This window comes from Dysidea avara, chromosome 15 (genome assembly GCF_963678975.1).
Source record: "Dysidea avara chromosome 15, odDysAvar1.4, whole genome shotgun sequence".
Taxonomy (NCBI): Eukaryota; Metazoa; Porifera; class Demospongiae; order Dictyoceratida; family Dysideidae; genus Dysidea; species Dysidea avara.
In genome coordinates this window covers 4,438,557-4,459,848 of record NC_089286.1, presented here as the reverse complement: position 1 = coordinate 4,459,848, position 21,292 = coordinate 4,438,557, and the positions used below count along the sequence as shown (strand labels likewise).

At 37.7% G+C, this 21,292-nt stretch overlaps 1 protein-coding gene and 1 long non-coding RNA gene across 2 annotated transcripts in view; one reads left to right on the top strand and one right to left on the bottom strand.

The window, feature by feature from the left end:
- LOC136246072 (adhesion G-protein coupled receptor V1-like) overlaps window positions 1-21,292 on the top strand; it is a 251,552-nt gene that overhangs the window by 38,942 nt on the left and 191,318 nt on the right. Inside the window, exons 4-5 of the mRNA XM_066037520.1 lie at window positions 11,829-12,176; window positions 12,225-12,521. Of these exons, the coding sequence (XP_065893592.1) occupies window positions 11,829-12,176; window positions 12,225-12,521 (645 nt within the window). The remainder of the gene's footprint in view (window positions 1-11,828; window positions 12,177-12,224; window positions 12,522-21,292) is intronic.
- On the bottom strand, window positions 14,003-16,489 carry LOC136246076 (uncharacterized). Its single transcript, XR_010696231.1, has 3 exons — window positions 16,404-16,489; window positions 14,856-15,199; window positions 14,003-14,613 (listed from the first exon to the last, which is right to left on the bottom strand). It is a non-coding gene; the product is annotated as an uncharacterized lncRNA (long non-coding RNA).

The window sequence follows — 21,292 nt, the reverse complement described above, 5'->3', positions numbered from 1 at the left end:
AATTTTGCTATAGCTAGAACAAGTGCTAGAGGCATCATAGGAATGACTAACCCTAAATTACTGTCATGTATTGGCAGTCACATTGTGCTTACAAAGAAATAAAACAAGTATTTGCTGAAAAGGTTGGGCTTCATAAAGAGGAAGGCAAATTCTAAGGCCAGGGCCAATGTAGATGATTTTGTGGAGGTGAAATAGCTGACATAAGAGCCATAATCAGTTTAGAAGAAGTACCACCTTGTCCAGTATAACTGGGATCATGCTAACCTCAAATATATGTGCCAGTGCCATCTTGGACCATGGCTAAGGAAGGGTCCAAGTAGCAAGAGTCGAAGAAGAAATTGGCAGGTTACAGCTATCTTTGCAGCTACAATGGAGAGAGATTTTCTTCTATCCCAACTGATTTATCAGAGAAAGACTACTGCTTGCTTACCATCAACAAAGTTCCCTAACAATTGGCACATTACATTTACTCAAACACACTGGGCCAATGAATCAACCATTTTGGTTTGTATTGACCAAATCATTTTGCAAAGGAAGCGAAGAGAGTGTGGTCTTCTCAATGAGCAACGTGCTATATGCATCTTTGATAATAAAGCTCGACTTACTGGTGAAGTGCTGAAGCTGTTACAACAATGTTGATGTTGTCTATGTCCACTGACTGTTTACAACCGCTGAATCTAAGTATAAACAAACTGGTGAGGGGTTATCTTAAAGGAACATTTGAGTTCTGTAATTGTTTGAGCAGGGAGATTCAACACCCATTAAGTTTCTCATGCATTTAATAAAGCCGCTAGGAGCATAATGGATGAAGGATACTTACATTGACTTCTAGTGACAGGAATACTTGGTTCTGCATCGCTACATGTAGAACCATTAAAAATGGATTCCGAGTGGCAGCAGTAATCCGTGACTAATTATGACATATAGCAAAGTAATTCATTACTCTACAATTATTTTACAATGATTGAGACAGCTACCTACTATGATTTCATTCACCAAGTAGTCACTAAATGTACTTAGTAACAGTCTAATCTCTAGGAGAAGAAGTCATTTTTTAATCTACATAATACTGCTGCCTCAGCTTGTTCTGTTGGTAGTGGACTTTGGATGGGTCTTAATTAAAGGCAACTGAAGTCATTATAGCAATAGCAAAAGCTCCACAATCCGTTATCCTTTGCTGCTTTTGAACTGGATGTTGTTATATAGTACATTTAACAAGAAAACATCTTTAACAATTCTTCTTATTTCACAGACCAGTGTAGTGTCATACACAATCACTTGGCCAACCCAACACCATTTTGTTGAAAATGTTATCCAGTGCCTTCTTTTTGAAAATGGGTGACTTGAATTACATTAGCAGTGCAGTCAATTACAACCTTTTCTTATATCAGGGTAATCTTAAGTCCACCAATTAATGGGAATTGTTTTTTAGCATAGTGTTGGGCCAATGATACGTGTTTATCAAGGAGTTCTTCTGATTCTATCATTATATCACTCACAAGCAGTACATGTCTATCTTGAGTAATCCATATGGGATCACTCAAGTAATTATCTACATCTTCACTATGACCATCATTGTCATCTAAGATCTTCTCTATTACTACCACTGCCAGGATTTTGTTTGTAGAGCATTCAGGTTTTCATCATCTGTGACTGGATCTACGAAAACCGTTCTTATCGCCCAAGACAGGAAGTATGATTTTTTCACACAAACACAAAGCTTAATGAATGCACTATCAAGTTTCACTGCCACAGTCGACCAGAGTAAAGTGGTCTGCTTTTGCTGGCTGCTTTTCTAGAGCACAGTGGCGAGCCGTACGAGTGGTCTGGGGTCTTGATGGAGCCCTGGCCAACCAGGAGATGGCTGTGTGTGGCTGTACAGCTCTGTGGTGTTGGACAATGACCCGTGCTGTAAATTTCCTTTCATTTTAGCCAGTTCTGAGCCCTGAATGGCCTATAACTTGGCCTAATTCATCCCAGCACGTCTCTTTTCAATTTCTGAACACCATCTTGCCCGCCTTCCAGGGCCCCCACCTCCCATCCTTCTGGAGCTCGCCTGATACAGACAACCTCGGTTTAAAAACTATCTAAAATGGCGGGAAACTTAGCTGTTGACTACTTCTTCAGTGGATGATCAGGAAAGTAAGAAATTGTTGTGAAACGTGTGAAAATTTGGTATGCGTAGCTACCACCATTGGCCAGCTACAACACACAGAATATTTAAAACCGACGTTTCTCGATACTTTTAAATGGGCGATAAGACCGGTTTTCCCAGAGACAGTCACATTGTATGTTGTGGGTGAGGATGGCAGATTATTGTCTTGTTTTTCTTGGGAGCTTGGTACAAAAACAGCAGCTGGTATTGATAAGGACTTAATTCTCCCATCTTTACTTGGCATTGCTTTAGACCTTCACTTCTTATCACCTTTGTATGTCTGACCATGCAAATAGTTTTCCACCTTGCTCAATTACTTAGGGTTACCAGCAAATCGATACTTGCTAACAATCCCCATACCCCATTGTAGCAAATCTCTTGAACACTGATGCCTTCCAGTTATAATGCAAGAAATAGAGCCACCATGTTGTAAAAGAATTTAGAAATATGGTGTGGAACGTGACCTACTGTCAAGTACGACATGGCATATTTGTTACTTGAATTATCCTCCTCTCTTTTGCAGAGCTCTTCTGGTGTCCATATATCCTGGTAGATATGAAATCCCCTCGCACAACTGGCAGCTTCATATGTTATACAATGAAGTGTCATCATCCACTAGGTCATTCATCTGACAAGCTAGAAAAATTGTTCATGTGTGGAAACATGCAGACTACAACTTCATTGCTGTTACCGTACAACTTAAGTATAAGCGCCCCTGGTTTTTTTTTAAGTAAGAACTTATAGTTTTAAGTACCACATATGAAAATGATGGACAGTTTTTATGAAACTGAATGAAAAGTTTTGTGTCATCTAGCAACCGTGAAAGTTTTTCTGTGAATACCCACAAGGTGATCTAACCACAAAAGTTTTGTCCCTTGAATATTTTGTACTACGTATATGGTAACTTCAGCAAAAAGATGTCATTTTCATACTACTGTGCAAGTGTTAAGTTTTCCATTGTCTTTGTCCAGAGGATTTGAGAGACTAGTTTATATCTGCTGAATAATATACTGGGTGTAATAGTTGACAAAATAAGACTAGTATTGTTTAAATGTGCCACACATCCATGGAAACTGAGAACAGTTGGTACTATCATGGAGTAGTTGTATGGAACAGTATACACCCCAGTTTGTGTGGTACTGATTGTCTTTCTAATTAAGGCTTCATTTAAATAATTGTAACTAGTATCTGTACTTTCCCTACATGCAGGACCATTTCACATTCCACATTAACCACAATAACATGAATCAATGCATTGGGAATGAAGCATTAAAGATCATGTCCTAAAGTAGCATACATGGTGATATCTTTTGCAGCCTTATTCCACCATCATGCAAGCCTTATAGTTCAAATGATATGAACATGCGAGTTAATAAAACAGCATAATTGCATGTAAGCTAAACCAATAATTATCAAGACATATACAAATTATGTGGTGCTGTCCTATCATGCTGGTACTGTAATAATGTGGTCAACAAAGAGTGTTTAAAGCAGTACTATTTGTTGTAGCTAGCTATACTGCAAACAAAGGTTTGAGCAAAATTAACTTAGGTGCACACTTCCTGGCTAATTGTTTATATAACTTGTAGTTAACATCACAAAGAATTAGAGTTACAACACTTACTCTAATAGAACACACAGGACAAACACACCGTGTGTCTTGATATCAGTTTTCTGACTGCTGTATTGGAGTGAGCAATTGCTTTGTTAAGTAATCTCAGTCTTATTTACTGTAAAGTGTTAATGATCAGCCAAGAAACAATAAAAAGTAACATTACATGTTTTTATATGTGCAGTGTGCTTGTGTTTCACTGTCTAAAACATGTATAATGCATTAAACGTCTTGAAAATTATCGTATTATGCTGGTGTAATGCTTGATGCTTCTGTTATCCTATAATGCTCAAACCCATGCTGGCATAATTGGTACAATCTATTTTTGAAAGAAAGATGAGGCTGATTTTTATTTGATATGTTGTCATAAGCAAATATAAACCTTTGTGTTCCCTATACAGTACTGTATTATGGCACACAGTGACGATTTAGTTTATGCTTGTGTAATATGTATAAGTATAATATTGTACTTTGATTTACTATTACTTTGATGTGACGTAAACAAATATCCATATCTCACGTATCCTTCAATCTACTGCTACAAAACTAAGATTTTCAAACTACTCTTGAGTAGGCAAATAAGATAATATCCAGGTTTTTATTTATTAGACCCTTTCTTCACAAAGCACAGAATTTAATGATTTTTTTTTTCAAATACATAAATATTTTACTCATAGCAATCAATGGCTTATACTGAAAATTGTTGGGTTTTTGCAGATCCAGTCACTAAAATAATGATAATGTGCTTGTGACAGTATAAACTCTAGGACAAGAAGTCATTTTTTGATCTACATACGTAGCACTGCAATAAGTGCTGCCTCAATTTATCTTGTTGGTAGTAGACTGGTCTTCATTAAAGGCATCATAGCAATAGCAAATGTTCCACAATCCATTTGTTGTGAGGATGGCAAACTATTGCCTTTTCTTGGGAGCTTGGTACAGGAACAGCAGCTGGTACTGATAAGGGACTAAACTCTCATCTTCACTTGGCATCGTTAAAGACCTCAACTTCTCATCACCTTTGTATGTCTGACCATGCTAATAGTTACCCACCTCATTTTCCACCTCGTTCAATTCTTTAGGGCTACCAACAAATCGATACTTGCAATGGAATCTCCATATCCCTTGTAGTAGATCTCTTAAATACTGGTGCCTTCCAGTTGCAATGCAAGAAATAGAGCCACCATGTCAATTAAGAAACATTACAAAAGGTAGAAATATAATATGGAACATGGCCTACCACTTATGAACAGTCAAGTACAGACACAGTATATATCTGTCACTTGAGTTATCCGCAGAGCTCTTCCTCGATCACAGTTGTCCGTATATCTTAGTGGATAGTTAATCCTCTCACACAACCGGCAGATTCATATGTTATACAATGAAATACCATCATCCATAACAGCACCCTAGAAAACAAACTGATCACATGTGGAAACATGCAGACCACAACTTCATTGGTGTTAGGTGTTACTATACCACTTATGCCCCTGTAGTTTTTTTGAAGTAGTTTTTTATCGATTATCACTATGTGGGCTACGCGAAAAGTGATGGACAGTTTTTATGAAACTGGATAGACACTTTTAATGAAACTGAGTAAAAAGTTTGTGTCAGCAAGCAACCATGAAAGTTTTCTGCAAATATCACATGGTGATCAAACCGTGAAAGTTTTGTCCCTTGAATATTTTGTACTACCGTAGAGATCTGGTTATTAGGCGCATGCGCTTATAATTTTCAGAGGAATTATTTGTGAAATTTACTATGCTTGTTAAGCGCATGCGCTTTTAAATTACGGTAAGGAATTTCTACAAGGAGGGAATCAGTTGTACCCACTACAGTTTTCAAGTGATTTGAACACCAGTTAATAGTTTGCTTCAGCCGTGGAAGCGGAAATCCTTAGAAGCCAGGTAGCAGCTACAGCTATTGTTATTACAGACGGCAGTATCTGCTAGACACAGGCCTGGTCATGCATCGAGTGTGTTGTGACATGTCTGATTCATTCTGACAACAATTCTACGTAGTACAAGGTGGCAGAGGCAATTTCAACCATATGCACTTAACAAGCAATATGCGCTTAATAACCATGTGCACCTAATAACCGGAGTCTACGGTATATGGTAACTTTAGCACAGAGATGTCATTTTCATACTACTGCGCAAGTGTTAAGTTTCCCATTGTCTTTGTCCAGAGAACTTGAGAGACTGGTTTATATCTGCTAAACCATATACAGATGTATAGTTTACAGAATAAATATTGTTTGTATGTGCCACAAATCCATTCATCAATTGGAAAGAATAGATGGTACTATCATGGAGTAGTTATATGGAACAATTTACACACGCAGATTGTGTGGCAGTGATATTCTTCATTTTTACTTGTACTTGTTTGTTTATTTTTTGTAACATTACCATGACTAGTGAACCATGTATACTGCAGCAAAAGAAGGAATGGTGCCAGATCTAATATATTATTGTCTGAACATGTGCTCCAGCTATTAATTATTGGTGAAATGGCCATTACACTTTGTTTTCAGCCATATTCAGCTTGTTATATAGTGTTACAAATCAAGAGCAGTTCAAGAAGCATCTTTTCAATCAATCTAGACACTACAGAAAAATCCCATTACAAATGCAGGGAAGCCCACACATCGTGCTACCACGAATCAACACTTTGAACTGTCAGCTCACAGGCGCCCTGTGCAAGATATCACAGGCGCCCTGTGCAAGATATGATATCTCACAGGCGGTCCTTCCTACCACAGTGGCAGCGACCAGCTCAAGAGGCTACACAGCAGGCTGAAGACACTTCCAAATCATCTGCAGCCTACTACAATCTCCACACTCACAACCTGCCAGACATTCATGTTGGGTCACATGTTGCAGCACAAAATCCTCAGTCTCGGCTTTGGGACATTTATGGGATAGTCACAGAGATTGGTCCACACCGAAGATATTATATCAAGACAACAGGTGGCAGAGTTCTAGTTCGCAATAGATGCTTCCTACGCTGTCTTGTCCCAACCTCAGTACCCAATGGACTTGGACCTTGCAAATCCATGGACTCCACCACGTCTGGAGCTTCTCACACTCAACACAGATCTACCCAGGACAAATGCCCCACCATAAGGCTGATTGAGGATCCAAACTGGACTTAAGTGACCTGATCAACTGCATATATAATTATTATATAAGTTTAGATTAGCAATTGATTTTTTTTTGGCTGTGATTAGGACTGTTCCTGATTTGTGTAGCATTTGTTTTGTAATTTTATTCCCCTACAAGTGCTTGAAAAGGGGGAGATGTAGGAATTAGGCTATGCAATATGATGTAAGATCTCAGTATTCTAGACTCTTACTTCTTCAAACGTTGCTCAAGCATTGTAGTTTCTCGTGAGGCGGGACGAGTTTCTCATTAAAGTACACCTCACCATCGAGTTTTTCTTAAACATTCAATTTAAAACCACGTATCACGTGTGTCTGCTTAAGGTGATTAGGGACTTTCCACAAGATTTCCCCTACGTAGTTCACGTAACAGTTATTATTATTATTTATTACAGGTAATTTGTAAGGCTAAACAGCCTGTTACACCTGATCACCAGGTAAAAAAGTACAAGTAGACTAATTACATACACATATACATAGCGTTAGATGAATACTGGTCAATCAATTTCTTAAAATCATCAACTGATGCTGCACATACTACTTTTTGGGGTAAGTTATAGTTGTCAATCTGGATTCTGGTGGTATGCATGTGTACTTTAATATCAGGGCTGGGAGAAGTGCCCAGGCAGCCCAGACAAGAGCCTGACCAATATTTTACCGTAACAGCAAGTTATCCATGAAAGTTACCAAGTTATTTTGATAGCTTTGCCTGACCAATAATTTGATGCTTCCCCCAGCCCTGAATATAGTATTAAACTGTCAAGAATTGTTTGTGCACTACTAAGCTAAGTTATTTTTGTGTGATAAGCACGCTTGAGGAAGGGTCTAGGGGATGAGATTAATGTTTTGACAACAGTTGATGGCCAGGCAAAGAACTGTGAGAAGAACTACTGTGATGGTAGGGAAAAATGCCACCCTTATAGCTCTGCCTAGGGGCATTAACTAGCATTTTCTACAGCTACTGTATTATGCAGCTGATAATCCGGGCCACCAGAATAAAGGTGACAGTGGTAACTAGTAAGGCTCAATCCTATTATTCTGCTAAACAAGCAAAGGTGTCTGGGGGCTTGCTCCCTCAGGAAAGTATAAGTACTACTACTTTTTAGTTTTAACTGCCCATAAACATTTGCTTAATTTCAGTCAAAAGGTGATGATTGAGGCTCTGGTCTTATGCACTAGCTGGTTGTATCTATACTGCAGTTGACTGCACTTTGACATCCTTGAGAGGTTAGTACTGGCATTGCATATCCATAACCATTCCATCTCCCTTACTCTTGATGATTGATCATGAGTCCTCTATTACTTTCTCTGCAGCTCCAATCCTGAAGCTGTGACCACAGTATTAAAAAATGATTATAAAATACTGTATGATAATAACTATTAAGAGTCCATATTGTACTCTCATTAAGGTGATAGCATAGGCGATCGAATGTTGACCGGTATCTTATGTCGACCACAGGTGTATTTAAAGTCAAATACTGAAATTATGAGGAGCTGCCTGAACATTCACTACGGTAAGGATAGTTGGTGACAAGAGCTCTAGAAAGAATTCCAAGAAGTAAAACAGGCCCCAAGGAATATGCGAGAACTCTCATATCCAAATAAGGAAATTGGCAATCAAGACGCTACAACATTATGGAACGAACCTAAAATCACACTCTGGATGCACAAACAGTGAAATGCTAGCCAGTAATGGCACTGTCATCCATTCGAGCAATGTTACAATGGTAGACAAGGTCTTCTTCATGTTTCATTTCACGAAAACTATAGAATACTTCGTTACCACACGGTTGTTACAGGCAATACCATTTATGGATACTGATCTTGATAATTGTGGAGTCCGATAGTATCCAATACTAATCTGCTATGTAAATGAAGTTACTATGGCAAAGGGATAAACCGAGGGTGGTCGACTTAAAGATATTGAATAATCTATTACGGTCAAGTTAAAATACGCATGGTCGACTTTCGATACAGAGGGAATGAAACAAAAACCATCTTGACTACTTTTTGCCATGCATTAATGGTTAGTTAAGTATAGGCACAGATTCTACTTACACTAGCAGTGATGTTAAACTAATAAGCTTTGCCATGGGTGGAATGATATTGGCTTCGTGGAGTATAATTGAATAGTGGTCGACAATTGATTGCTTACACTAATAGTGACAATATATGTATTTTTAGCTGTGTATATAGCAACTGTGAACTAATTAGGCACTTGCAAGTTTACTTTTGAGCATAAGGTCTCTGAAGCATTTAGATATGAGATACAGTAATTATCACATGCGGTAAAGATAGATTTACTCTAGTAGAACAGTCATACTACACTGTAAATTCATACTTCTGAATTTACGGTGTTATGAAACAGTCATTAGTATGTATGGCTTTTATAACACTGTCAGACAAGATGACAGGTACATCTTTGACTCTCCAAGATAATATTCTGCATTGCTCATTTTTAAATATCATCTATCTTTTCCACCAATTTGTAGAGCCTATCACTGACAAAAATAAGTGATATCCACCCCAAAAACACCTTCGATGTAAAAAAAAGGCGCGTCCAAGAAACTACAAATACCTGGAATTAACCCAATGTAAAAAAAAACACAGCTCAGCTGAAGAGAAAATAACTGGTAACTTAAATAGCTGATATCTGGAGCGGCCAAGAATACAACTAACTACAACTACTAAAGTTTTAAACTTTTAATCCATACAAGAACACCTTGGCTGTAAAGCAGATGCATGTACAATTATGCATGAAAGTAAAACTAACTGGCAACTGAAACAGCTGATATCTGAAGCAGCCAAGAATGAATGTTCATATACAACTAATTCAAAATTTTAATATTGAACCTTTATCATTCAGCTGTGTTCTAAATTCACTCTTGCTGCATCCTTAAGTAATTTCTTTTAATTCTATAATTGGCTGGTAATTTGGCCACCTTTTTAATAGTCAGCATATAGGACAAAAAAGGCGGCCAAATTACCAGCCAATTATAAAATTAAAAGAAATTACTTAAGGATGCAGCAAGAGTGAATTTAGAACACAGCTGAATGATAAAGGTTCAATATTAAAATTTTGAAATAGTTGTATATGAACATTCATTCTTGGCCGCTTCAGATATCAGCTGTTTCAGTTGCCAGTTAGTTTTACTTTCATGCATAATTGTACATGCATCTGTTTTACAGCCAAGGTGTTCTTGTATGGATTAAAAGTTTAAATCTTTAGTAGTTGTAGTTAGTTGTATTCTTGGCCGCTCCAGATATCAGCTCTTTAAGTAACCAGTTATTTTTCTCTTCAGCTGAGCTGTTATTTTTTTTTACATTGGGTTAATTCCAGGTATTTGTAGTTTCTTGGACGCCCCTTTTTTTAAGTGAAGGTATTTTTGGGTGGATAACTATTACTGTATTGTATCATAAATCAGATATCACTGGCTTTTATACATAAACATGTGGTACACAATTCATCAATAAGCATGACTGTCTCATAGGGCTCTAAAACAACAATCCAGATATTAAAGTAAAACGGTCTTTGTAAAGAGGTGGTCTTTGTTAGAAGGTGGTCTTTTTAAAGAGGTGACCATTAATTGAAATTACCAAAGTACCGTTCCATTCCACCATTCCATTCCATTCCACTGAATCCAGATGCCCAGATTTCAGTGTTCTTGTAACCAGCAAATTAGTGCTTGTTGTTTACAGCTGGGTTAGTTATCAACTGCACTAATTGCAGGCTGGACTGGGTAGGAATGCTGGAGAGTTATAAACAACGGCGTAAGAAAATTCAGGTTTAAAGGTGAAATGTGGTGTTTCAAAACAGTTGTGCATATTTCCTGAAGAAACAGAAAGTGCAGTGTTGTTTCTGTGCTGCTGTTTACACCACTTGTAGCAGGTAGAGTGTAGTAGGCTAGCTAGATATTCGCTGCTTCACTGTATATTTCCACTGTTTTGATAAAACTTCAGAAAACAGGCACTACTTTGTGCTATTGGTTAGCTCAAGCTGAGCAGTACTGTAGCATAAAATTTATTTCTATGTATCACACATTTCATTTGTTGTGTAAATGTGGTGACAAGAAGTTGGCTAATAGTACTGCTGCTGAATTATTAGCTGGTGCGTACTTTCCATTGTCACCTGTCGCAAACAATATTTCTCACAAAGTCCACAGACACGCTGTGTTCTTGTTCAGTACACAACGCAACATAATAAACAATGTAAAAGGAATGTCCACACCTTTAAACTGGCCTTCAAACAAGCGAGAGAAAGCCAAACAGTCACTCGGTACATTTCAACAAATTTCCTAATGTATGGTGCACCATAACTAGGATAGGAAAATAATTTAATGAGTGTTTCCAATCCATTAGGAACGTATACATTATCTATGGTCCTGCAAATCTTCCCATGCAAGTTTTGTACAGCACATGTACATACAAGTACACATACACACACAACCGCAGTAAAAAAAAAAACAAAACAATTTCAGAAAATCAGGCATATGCCTACAGTCAGCTTTTGGCTGACTGTGGGAGTGTATGCGCACCTGGTTTAAAATGATTACAATGGCTGGATTTACTATTGATAGTGTAGGCTTTCCATGTCCAATGTTTTCAGGAAGGTATTGCTAATTGAGTATTGCCTGTGTTGAGACTTTCCCAATAAAAAGTAAAACTATGTAGCAATTTATTATTGTCATTTTGGGTTACATTGAGGGCTTGATTACATCTAATCAATATAATGAGGTATTCTAAATATACTGTGAAATTAGTTTGTGGTCAATCTTTTTTTTTCCATGAATGTGCAAACATTCATGATTTTATGTAACAATATAGTATGTAATAATTTTAATAAAATAATATCTAAATTTAATATATTCAATACATCGATGCATTGAATATGTTTGCTACAGCTCCTCCAACAATTCCTCTACCATTGCCACCTATCATAACTGATGATGGTCTGGAGGTGACAGTTGGCTATAATGACACTTGTATCAATAACACATTTATGGGAACAGTGAACTTCACTTGTGTTGTGGTGGGTGGTAGAACACCAGTGACAATAGAGTGGCTAGTGGATGGTGAAGTGTTTACTGGTGATAGTCATTCTGTGATCATATCAGTAAATGAGACTGCATCTCTACTGGTCATTGGTATTGATAATGGAGCAACTGTTGAACAAGACTTGAAGAACTACACATGTCAAGCTACCAACCGTGATGGAAATGATACATCAACTACTCCACTATTGAGATGTGGTGAGGTGGTTATGTTGTGTTCAACATATGTTAACATTTGGTTAATAGAAACTGGTCCAGTTATTGATATTGGAGTAACTGAGTTTCCATGTCCAACATCTAGTGGAAACATTGGGGGCAACTATTCAGCCCTCATGGACCAGTTTGTTATCATTAATTGTACACTAATTGATGGTTTCCCCATACCCAACATCAGCTGGTTTTACATGGATGATGAGTTGACTATGTTTAGGGACAGTCCCACCATCAACATAACAGTTACCAATGACACTATTGGACTATATTCTTGTAAAGTTGTCAATGAACTGGGGAATGAGACGGCATCAAGTTATGTTGATATACTAAGTTAGTAACTTAATTTGTATAATTTGACTATCCATGTGAAAAACAACTAAGTTTTTCCTGGCCTTAAACTGCCAGAGATAAAGGAAATAAAGCAAGGTGATGGTCAAGTATGACGCAGTGATGTTAATCCTAATGATTTCAATAGTGATAACTTTGCTATATCAACGTCATTATTAAAATGATTGGTATTAACATCATTATAGCTAGCCACTACCTTTAATTTACATCTTTGAAGATTGGGCCTTTGTTTACAACTCAGCTATTTTAACATGTACATCACTTCTTTTTGCATTTTACAAGCCCCAAAGCTGATCAATGATCAGCTTTGGGGCTTGATTCCTCTTTGCAGGCATGGTGATTGAAATGACATTACAACTACTGCTGTACTGTATTGTTTTGTTTGAACATTGCAGCACTGATAATTTGTGCACAAGATACAAAATGTTTTAGAACTGCTATATAGTTCTTAGTTACCTGATAAATTCTGAGTATCTTCACAGAGTTCCCTCATTAGTCTTCAACTCACTTTCTGTAGCAACACACATTGTATTATTATTAAACAAGATGGCTTGTGTATAAAATTAACTTGGTCCATAAGTAGAAACTATGAGAGCATGTAAACCTTCAGTCTCCTGGATGAGTTTACCAACATGATCACAAAGACACCAACTTTTCTAATTACCTATAGTTGTAAGGTAGACTGAGCAATAACTTCCGTATTGTTCAGTAAGGTGTTAAACACCAAATGTTTAATGTTGGCAATCAAAATGTCAACATTACATGTTTATGCAATCTGAAGATGAAGCAGTATACATCAAGACTCACGGTAGTGAGTCGCGCGGCCAGTAAAGCAGAAACGCGCGCCGCAGACAATAAATGACGCGACCACTACGTGAGGATTTTACAAGAACGAACGTTGTCAAATTCGGCCTTCCTGTAATCCACCCGTCACTTACGCTATCCCTCTGAAACTCTGGAGTTGAACTCATCGTGTCACTAGTAACTACCACACAAGCAGTGAAGCAAATCCATGCCGATTGTTTCGTGATCGAGGTTGCCGACATCAAAGGGGAAGTTTCATTTTAAAAAAAATTTTTTTTTTTATCGCATGCGGTTAGACGCAACCGCAGGCGTGTGCCTTGCGTTCCTTTGTGCATTCCGAACATTGATCGCCCTGTTATCGCTTCAATATTCACTCAATCACCTCAAGATTCACATCATCGATTTCACCATACATGATTACCCTACAGTCGTGATTTCAGCACCAAACGAAGTTTCAGTCGTCCTCAGTCGACCTAGAGGCCAAATACAAATCCCAGATTGTTGTTTTCCGCAATACTCGCTTGGCATGTAGGGCAATGTGTCTTTAAACTGTTCTGAAAGTTTCGTTCAGATTGAAACATTTGTTTTCGAGAATGGCTATTTTAAAATTTGAATTTAGTCGCCCCCACGTCATTTGCTCTCTAAGAATTTTACTCGGAATTTAAAGAATGACGCAGAGCACAACTGCGGTCACTGGGTATTGATGAACTGGCGCTCTATGTAGTTAATCAGTACATATAGCCACCAAGAAGTGTGCTGCCATAGATTATAGTCCATAGATATAATCGATGGTGCTGCATACCATCCTTCGTTTTGAAATTAGTCGCCCCCACATAATTTGTCCTCTAAGGGTGCGGCTTAAAGAATGACACAAGAGTACAACTGCGGTTACCAGTTGTTGACACAAGCTGTGAGTAATTAGCACATGTAGCTAGCTTAAAAGGAAGTGTGCAAAATCGCCTAATACAATTGTCACCATGCATTATTGCATTTTATAGCACCCCCACACAAAATTACACATGTAATTACAACATACAGAGGAGACACATGAATACCAAACACTTTTCACAACAATAATGTAAGAATTGTACAATAATGACTGTAACATAACTGCTATGTAAATGTTTTCCAGTGGCCTGCCATGGTAGCAAGTCTCACATGACGGCATGTACATTCATCCAAACACAATGGGAGTAACGAGTTGGTATGATGACAAGTTGGTATGACTCCATTTGTAGAATCCAGATGAGTGGGTGTGGCTCCAGTATGTCTAAACAGTTAACAAAGATTCCTGTTATAAATACGTGCTAGAGTTGCAATATAATAGTATAGTATTTAAATGCAATAATACATAGTCTCCATTGCATCATTATCAAACGACACTAAGTGGAGGATATTGTTGCATCTCTAGTATGTACACTCTATCAGTACAACCTATCTTAATGGCCACTAGTATAGAAAGACAACCACTCTTGAAAAGCCAATTCTAATTGAGAATTTATACACTGTTACCTGCTGAATGAGTGAAGGTGGCAATAAACAAGTTCCACCGTAATTTATACACGTGATCTGATCCTGTGTATTCTGTCAGTGGATGAGATCCACTTGGCCAGGACAAAATGTGACTCAAGTGCCCTGGATGATCCATACTCAACCAACGTATGACCCAGTGGCACAATGGAACTGACTATTTATAGAGAATACAATTATATTTATTTCTAAGATGTGTGGATGTGTGGACACATTACAACACATTACATGTACATACAAGACATGCTACGTACTGTTTTAGCATTTCAAGTCACCACATTATACACGTACCAGTCAACAATGCTTCATAGTGCCCATCAGTAAACCTGAAGAAAAGTTACGAAAAATAAAAATTCACAGAAGTACAATGAAACCTCATTAATATGGCAGGCTGTGGGACCAAACAATTTGGCCTGATTAACAAGGTGGCCTTATTAATGAGGTCATAAGTAATGCTTAGCTATATTTGGGACCTACTAGAGGTGGCCAATATAATGAGGGGGTCTTATTAAAGAGGTGACCACTAAGTGAGGTTTCACTGTACATATAGTTCACAATATTGTGAACAATATTAATGGTTAACAATATACACTGAAACCTGCAGGTCACTTCTTGTGGAAGATTGCTCTCTACACAAAATGACACATTCAGAGATTGTATTTAGATGGATGATACAGTAACGCATTGTGACTTCAATACTCGTGATGTGTCACTGCTAGGCAGCAACCATATACACGGCACTGCCACATCACACTTGCTCGCACACACAATTTTGCTAAAGATTTTACAAATTGGTAGGTGTGGCAACTAGCTGTTTCGCTCGCAAGACTGTGTGGCAGCTGTTTCCCTTCTGTACAAGTGGCCACCAAGACAGGTCCACTGTGGATGAAAGCCAGGCATTAGATATTTGGTATTTCATGTGTTGAAGACATTCCAGGGCTTCTGGTAGTCTCAAATCTCACCACAGTTTAACTCAGGCAGTGTTGTGGTCACCACTAAACTACTGGAATGCTGTGTTATGTTCATCATATGCTTGGCTACTATATTGTAGAACTGAAATGGATACTCTGAAAAATATATCCTATGGATAATGACTTCATCACTTCTTCATCAGGAGCTTATAAGGACCAATAGTGAAACTTTTTACACTTGGGGCTGACAGTCAACTGCCTATGTCTGAAGCAGTGCTTTTGGTGCTCTAACAGATTGGCTGCCCCCTTGCTGCCAGCACTCACTGTCTCATACGCTGTCATACACTAAATCCATCTCTATAGCCAGTTAGAACAGCATGCTTCTTACCTTTTTTTAAGGCCGCATAATGCAGCCACCTCTAAGATACTAAGATATACAAACGCTACAACCTCTAAATATAGCAGTAAATTTTTTACCCTGGTCCAATGTCTCGTAATAATCGTGACTTCGTGAGAGACTCTACCAGTGTGACAAATACATGTTTATCATGATATGTGCTAATCGCCTTTTTACAATTAAGTTTACAACACAAATAGATACATGTATAGTTAAACTCACCAATTGCGACTAAATCCCTTCAACACGAAAAGACAAGTAATGAGACAACCTTGGAGACAACAGCCACACAAGCCTATTGTGGTGCGTTTATTTAGTAGTAATATAAATTTTAAAGGCGTTTATTTACAACAGGACATAATTACGCGCCCCTCTATTGTCTCTGTACATACTTGCCTTTTCTTTACTATTCTCATTTCATTTCACAAGATCTCTTGGCAGGGGCGTAGCTTCTTCACTTGAATTAGTCAATGCTTGAAGTAGATCGAGATACTCTAATAGAACAGTCACATTTCTACAAGTGCCATATTTTTATATTGTAAAGTCTGTAAGTAGCTAGTAATTTAAACTATACAATCCGATGCTAAGCAGAAGTTGTAACTATGCTAAATATTGATTGCTGTGTTACAGCTGTTTTGTGACTGCTCTAATAGAGTATCTTGATCGTTTCAATGCAGTACAAGATGAAAGGCAAAGTGTTGTTAAGGGTTTACTAGTTAAAATGGGTGTTAGTTGACTGCAGTTGCATGCCACTAACAGGGCCGTCCAGAGAAATTAGAGGGCCCAGGGAAAAGAGTTAAAGAGGGGCCCAGGGAAAAGAGTTAAAGAGGGGCCCAGGGGCAAAGAAGGGTCTAGATCCTGACTGCTCTATTAGAGTATATCGATCTTTCTTTAAACAGGTATTCAAGTGGCCCCTTTCGGGCTGTGGCAGGGGGCAAATACCCCAGTTACCCCCAATGTGGGCGGCCCTGGCCACTAAAATTACAGTTATATTTTAATATTCTGCCACTGTAATCTGGGGTTTCTGTCAAAACCATGGAAACTCACCTACTGTTATCAACAGTGCATTGCTTATTCTAACGAAAAGTATTGAAATCCCATCCAAAAACAGCTTATAGCTGTAAAAAAAGTGCGCGTCCAAGTAAAGCAGAGTTAACTGCGACAAAAAGTAATGATATCATAATACGGCCATGTGCGAGGTGTGCAAGTTGTAAAATTAATATTAGCTAATCAGATAATACAATGTTATTGTTAAAGTGTTAATGAGAACTATGTGATGCTGCTAGTTTTTAAGTGTGTGAGCATCTTCATAAATGCCACATAAACTTAATTCTCAATAAAGCAATGTGTATAGATTCTCTGATAGTAATAAATAGTTTGAGTTTGGCCGCCTTTCCTGTATACAGCAATGCTATGAACAAAGGAAAGGTGGCCAAACTCAAACTATTTATTACTATCAGAGAATCTATACACATTGCTTTATTGAGAATTAAATTTATGTGGCATTTATGAAGATGCTCACACACTTAAAAAATAGCAGCATCACATAGTTCTCATTAACACTTTAACAATAACATTGTATTATCTGATTAGCTAATATTAATTTTACAACTTGCACACCTCGCACATGGCCGCATTATGATATCATTACTTTTTGTCGCAGTTAACTCTGCTTTACTTGGACGCGCACTTTTTTTACAGCTATAAGCTGTTTTTGGATGGGATTTCAATACTTTTTGTTAGAATAAGCAATGCACTGTTGATAACAGTAGGTGAGTTTCCATGGTTTTGACAGAAACCCCAGATTACAGTGACAGAATATTAAAATATAACTGTAATTTTAGTGGCCAGGGCCACCCACATGGGGGGGGTAACTGGGGTATTTTTCCCTTTGCCCCAGCCCGAAAGGGGCCCCTTGAATACCTGTTTAAAGAAAGATCGATATACTCTAATAGAGCAGTCAGAATCTAGACCCTTCCTTGCCCCTGGGCCCCTCTTTAACTCTTTTCCCTGGGCTCTCTAATTTCTCTGGACGGCCCTGTTAGTGGCATGCAACTGCAGTCAACTACCACCCATTTTAATTAGTAAACCCTTAACAGTGGCGGATCTAGGATTTTTAAAAGGGGTTTCTGAAAGTTGGTATAGCTGAATAAGGCATCTGATGACATTTCTCTGGAAAATTTTGAGACTTTAGAAGTTCTGAGATCGGATCTTAGGCTATTTTTAGTTACTAATTGCAATAAATCCAATGCTTTAAACAAACACTATTGCTAACTATTGGGCGAAGATGGTGACTGCGATCTGTAGCTTTGATTGCTCTATTAGAGTAGTTACATGACTGCTCTATTAGAGTATCTCAATCGTTTTTAATGCAGTGAGAGATGAAAAGTGAAGTGTTGCTGAGGGTTTAATACCTATAAATGGTTTCAGTTAAGTTCAACTGCATGCATGCTACTGAAATACAGTGGTATATAGTTGTTTGCTATGACAAATTGTCAGTGCAACAATGTTTATGTGCCACTGAGCTAAATTTAAAAGGGGGTTTCTGTCGAAACCCCAGAAACCCCTCTAGATCTGCCACTGCTTAATAACACTTTGCCTATCATCTTGTACTGCATTAAAACGATCAAGATACTCTATTAGAGCAGTCACAAAACAGCTGTAACACAGCAATCAATATTTAGCATAGTTACAACTTCTGCTTAGCATCCGATTGTATAATTACTAGCTACTTACAGACTTTACAATATAAAAATATGGCACTTGTAGAAATGTGACTGTTCTATTAGAGTATCTCGATCTACTTCAAGCACTGACTAATTCAAGCGAAGAAGCCACGCCCCTACCAAGAGATCTTGTGAAATGAAATGAGAATAGTAAAGAAAAGGCAAGTATGTACAGAGACAATATGTAACACTGTAGACACTTGATTAATAGTTTATGTAGTGTTATGTAATAGGAATGATGTAATGATGTGTGCTGTAATGTTACTCACGTGTAGAATGTGAGAAGAGAGTCATAAAGCTTCTTGTTTAGTGTTGTAGCTCGCTTGCTTGCTGACAGATTAGCTCACATATCGTTACAAATAGAAGGGCACGTAATTATGTCCTGTTGTAAATAAACGCCTTTAAAATTTATATTACTACTAAATAAGCGCACCTGGGAGGTTGTCTCATTACTTGTCTTTTCGTGTTGAAGGGATTTAGTCACAATTGGTGAGTTTAACTATACATGTATTTGTGTTGTAAAACTTAATTGTAAAAAGGCGATTAGCACATATCATGATAAACATGTATTTGTCACAGTAGAGTCTCTCATGATTATTACGAGACATTGGACCAGGGTAAAAAATTTACTGCTATATTTAGAGGTTGTAGCGTTTTTATATCTTAGTATCTTAATGAATAATCCTCCATGATCACTAATCACTAATAGTACAGTGAAAACTGGTCATTATTCAGGCCGTATAGCGTAGGGACAAAAATTTTCTGACCTAGCTTGTTAAAGAGGTGGCTGCATTTTGCGGCCTTAAAAAAGGTAAGAAGCATGCTGTTCTAACTGGCTATAGAGATGGATTTAGCGTGTGACAGCGTATGAGACAGTGAGTGCTGGCAGCAAGGGGGCAGCCAATCTGTTAGAACACCAAAGGCACTGCTTCAGACTTAGGCAGTTGGCTATCGGCCCAAAGTGTAAAAGTTTCACTATTGCATGGTCCTTATAACTGATGAAGAAAGTGATGAAGTCATTATCCATAGGATATATTTTTCAGAGTATCTATTTCAGTTCTACAATATAGTAGCCAAGCATAAGGTGAACATAACACAGCATTCCGGTGGTTTAGTGGTGACCACAACACTGCCTGAGGTAAACTGTGGTGAGATTTGAGACTACCGGAAGCCCTGGAATGCCTTCAACACGGGTCATTCCATGCCAAATCAACATGAAATTGACATGACCTCTTCTGATTTTTATATAATTTGGTACACACAAAGACTCAATTGAGAAACTACTCCACACCAAATTTCAGACCATTTGATTAATTACCTTTGGAGATATGACCGCTCAAAGTTTGAGGAAAATACTTGATCTGATTTACAGGTAACCATAAAAACCATCATAACTTGTGTTTGGCTTGACCTATGAACTTTTGGTTTACTTTATGAGAAAGGATATTAAATTCTCTTCGCAATGATATATATGTTTTGCTATTTACTTCAAAGGTAAGGTCTAACCACAAAAAAAGTACTTTTTTCTTTGATCTTAATTTCCAAAGAAAAGGTAGTTTTAATTAACTTCATTTTTTGGATACAAACTCTTTACATGTATACCTTTCACTACTGTAAGTTTCAAATTGGGACATCACTGACAACATTGTTTTTAAGATACATTTTAAGTGTTATGTAGTAGCAATATGATAAATTACTATTATAATTTTAATATCTGAAGAAACATGGTAATTTAACTTGTAGTTTTAACATGTACTTGAATTGCTCTGTGGCTGCTTTAGTTTGTTCTTTTGAGATAGTATAAATTCATCCATAACTGGTTCTTGGGTCACTTGTTGTGAGGATATCATCAATAGAAACTAAAATAGCTATCTGTTTCTCTGGCTGGATACTTGTATGATGGTGATGGATCATTAGGGATTAATATATTAATGCTAACTTTTCTGTCATCCTGATGTACTTGGAGAACACAACCCAACCACCATTTCTTTTCATACACAGCTGTGACAAATCCTGTACTTTTATCAACTGGAATTTCATCCTTACTCACAAGGGTAACGGTAACCTTTTCCTCTTTACCAACACATGAATTTGAAAATTTCTTTGTTAGAACGATAGAATTGCTTAATGGGATAAAGCAGTGGAGTGTTTGTATACCAGGAATAGTTTTACTTACTTTTAACCTTTCCTCTAAGTATTCTTCACTGTAGTCGATTGTTGTACTGTATTTAAAATGCAAGCTTGTTAAATTTTCAGCTCCCCATTCAAAGAGTTGACATGGAGTCATTATTTGAGAATTATATGGTTTCTGTAAACTTGCTTTAGCAGCTAGTCGTTTTACGATGCCACCAATTCCATAATTTGGTCCTTTTCCATGTGATGTAG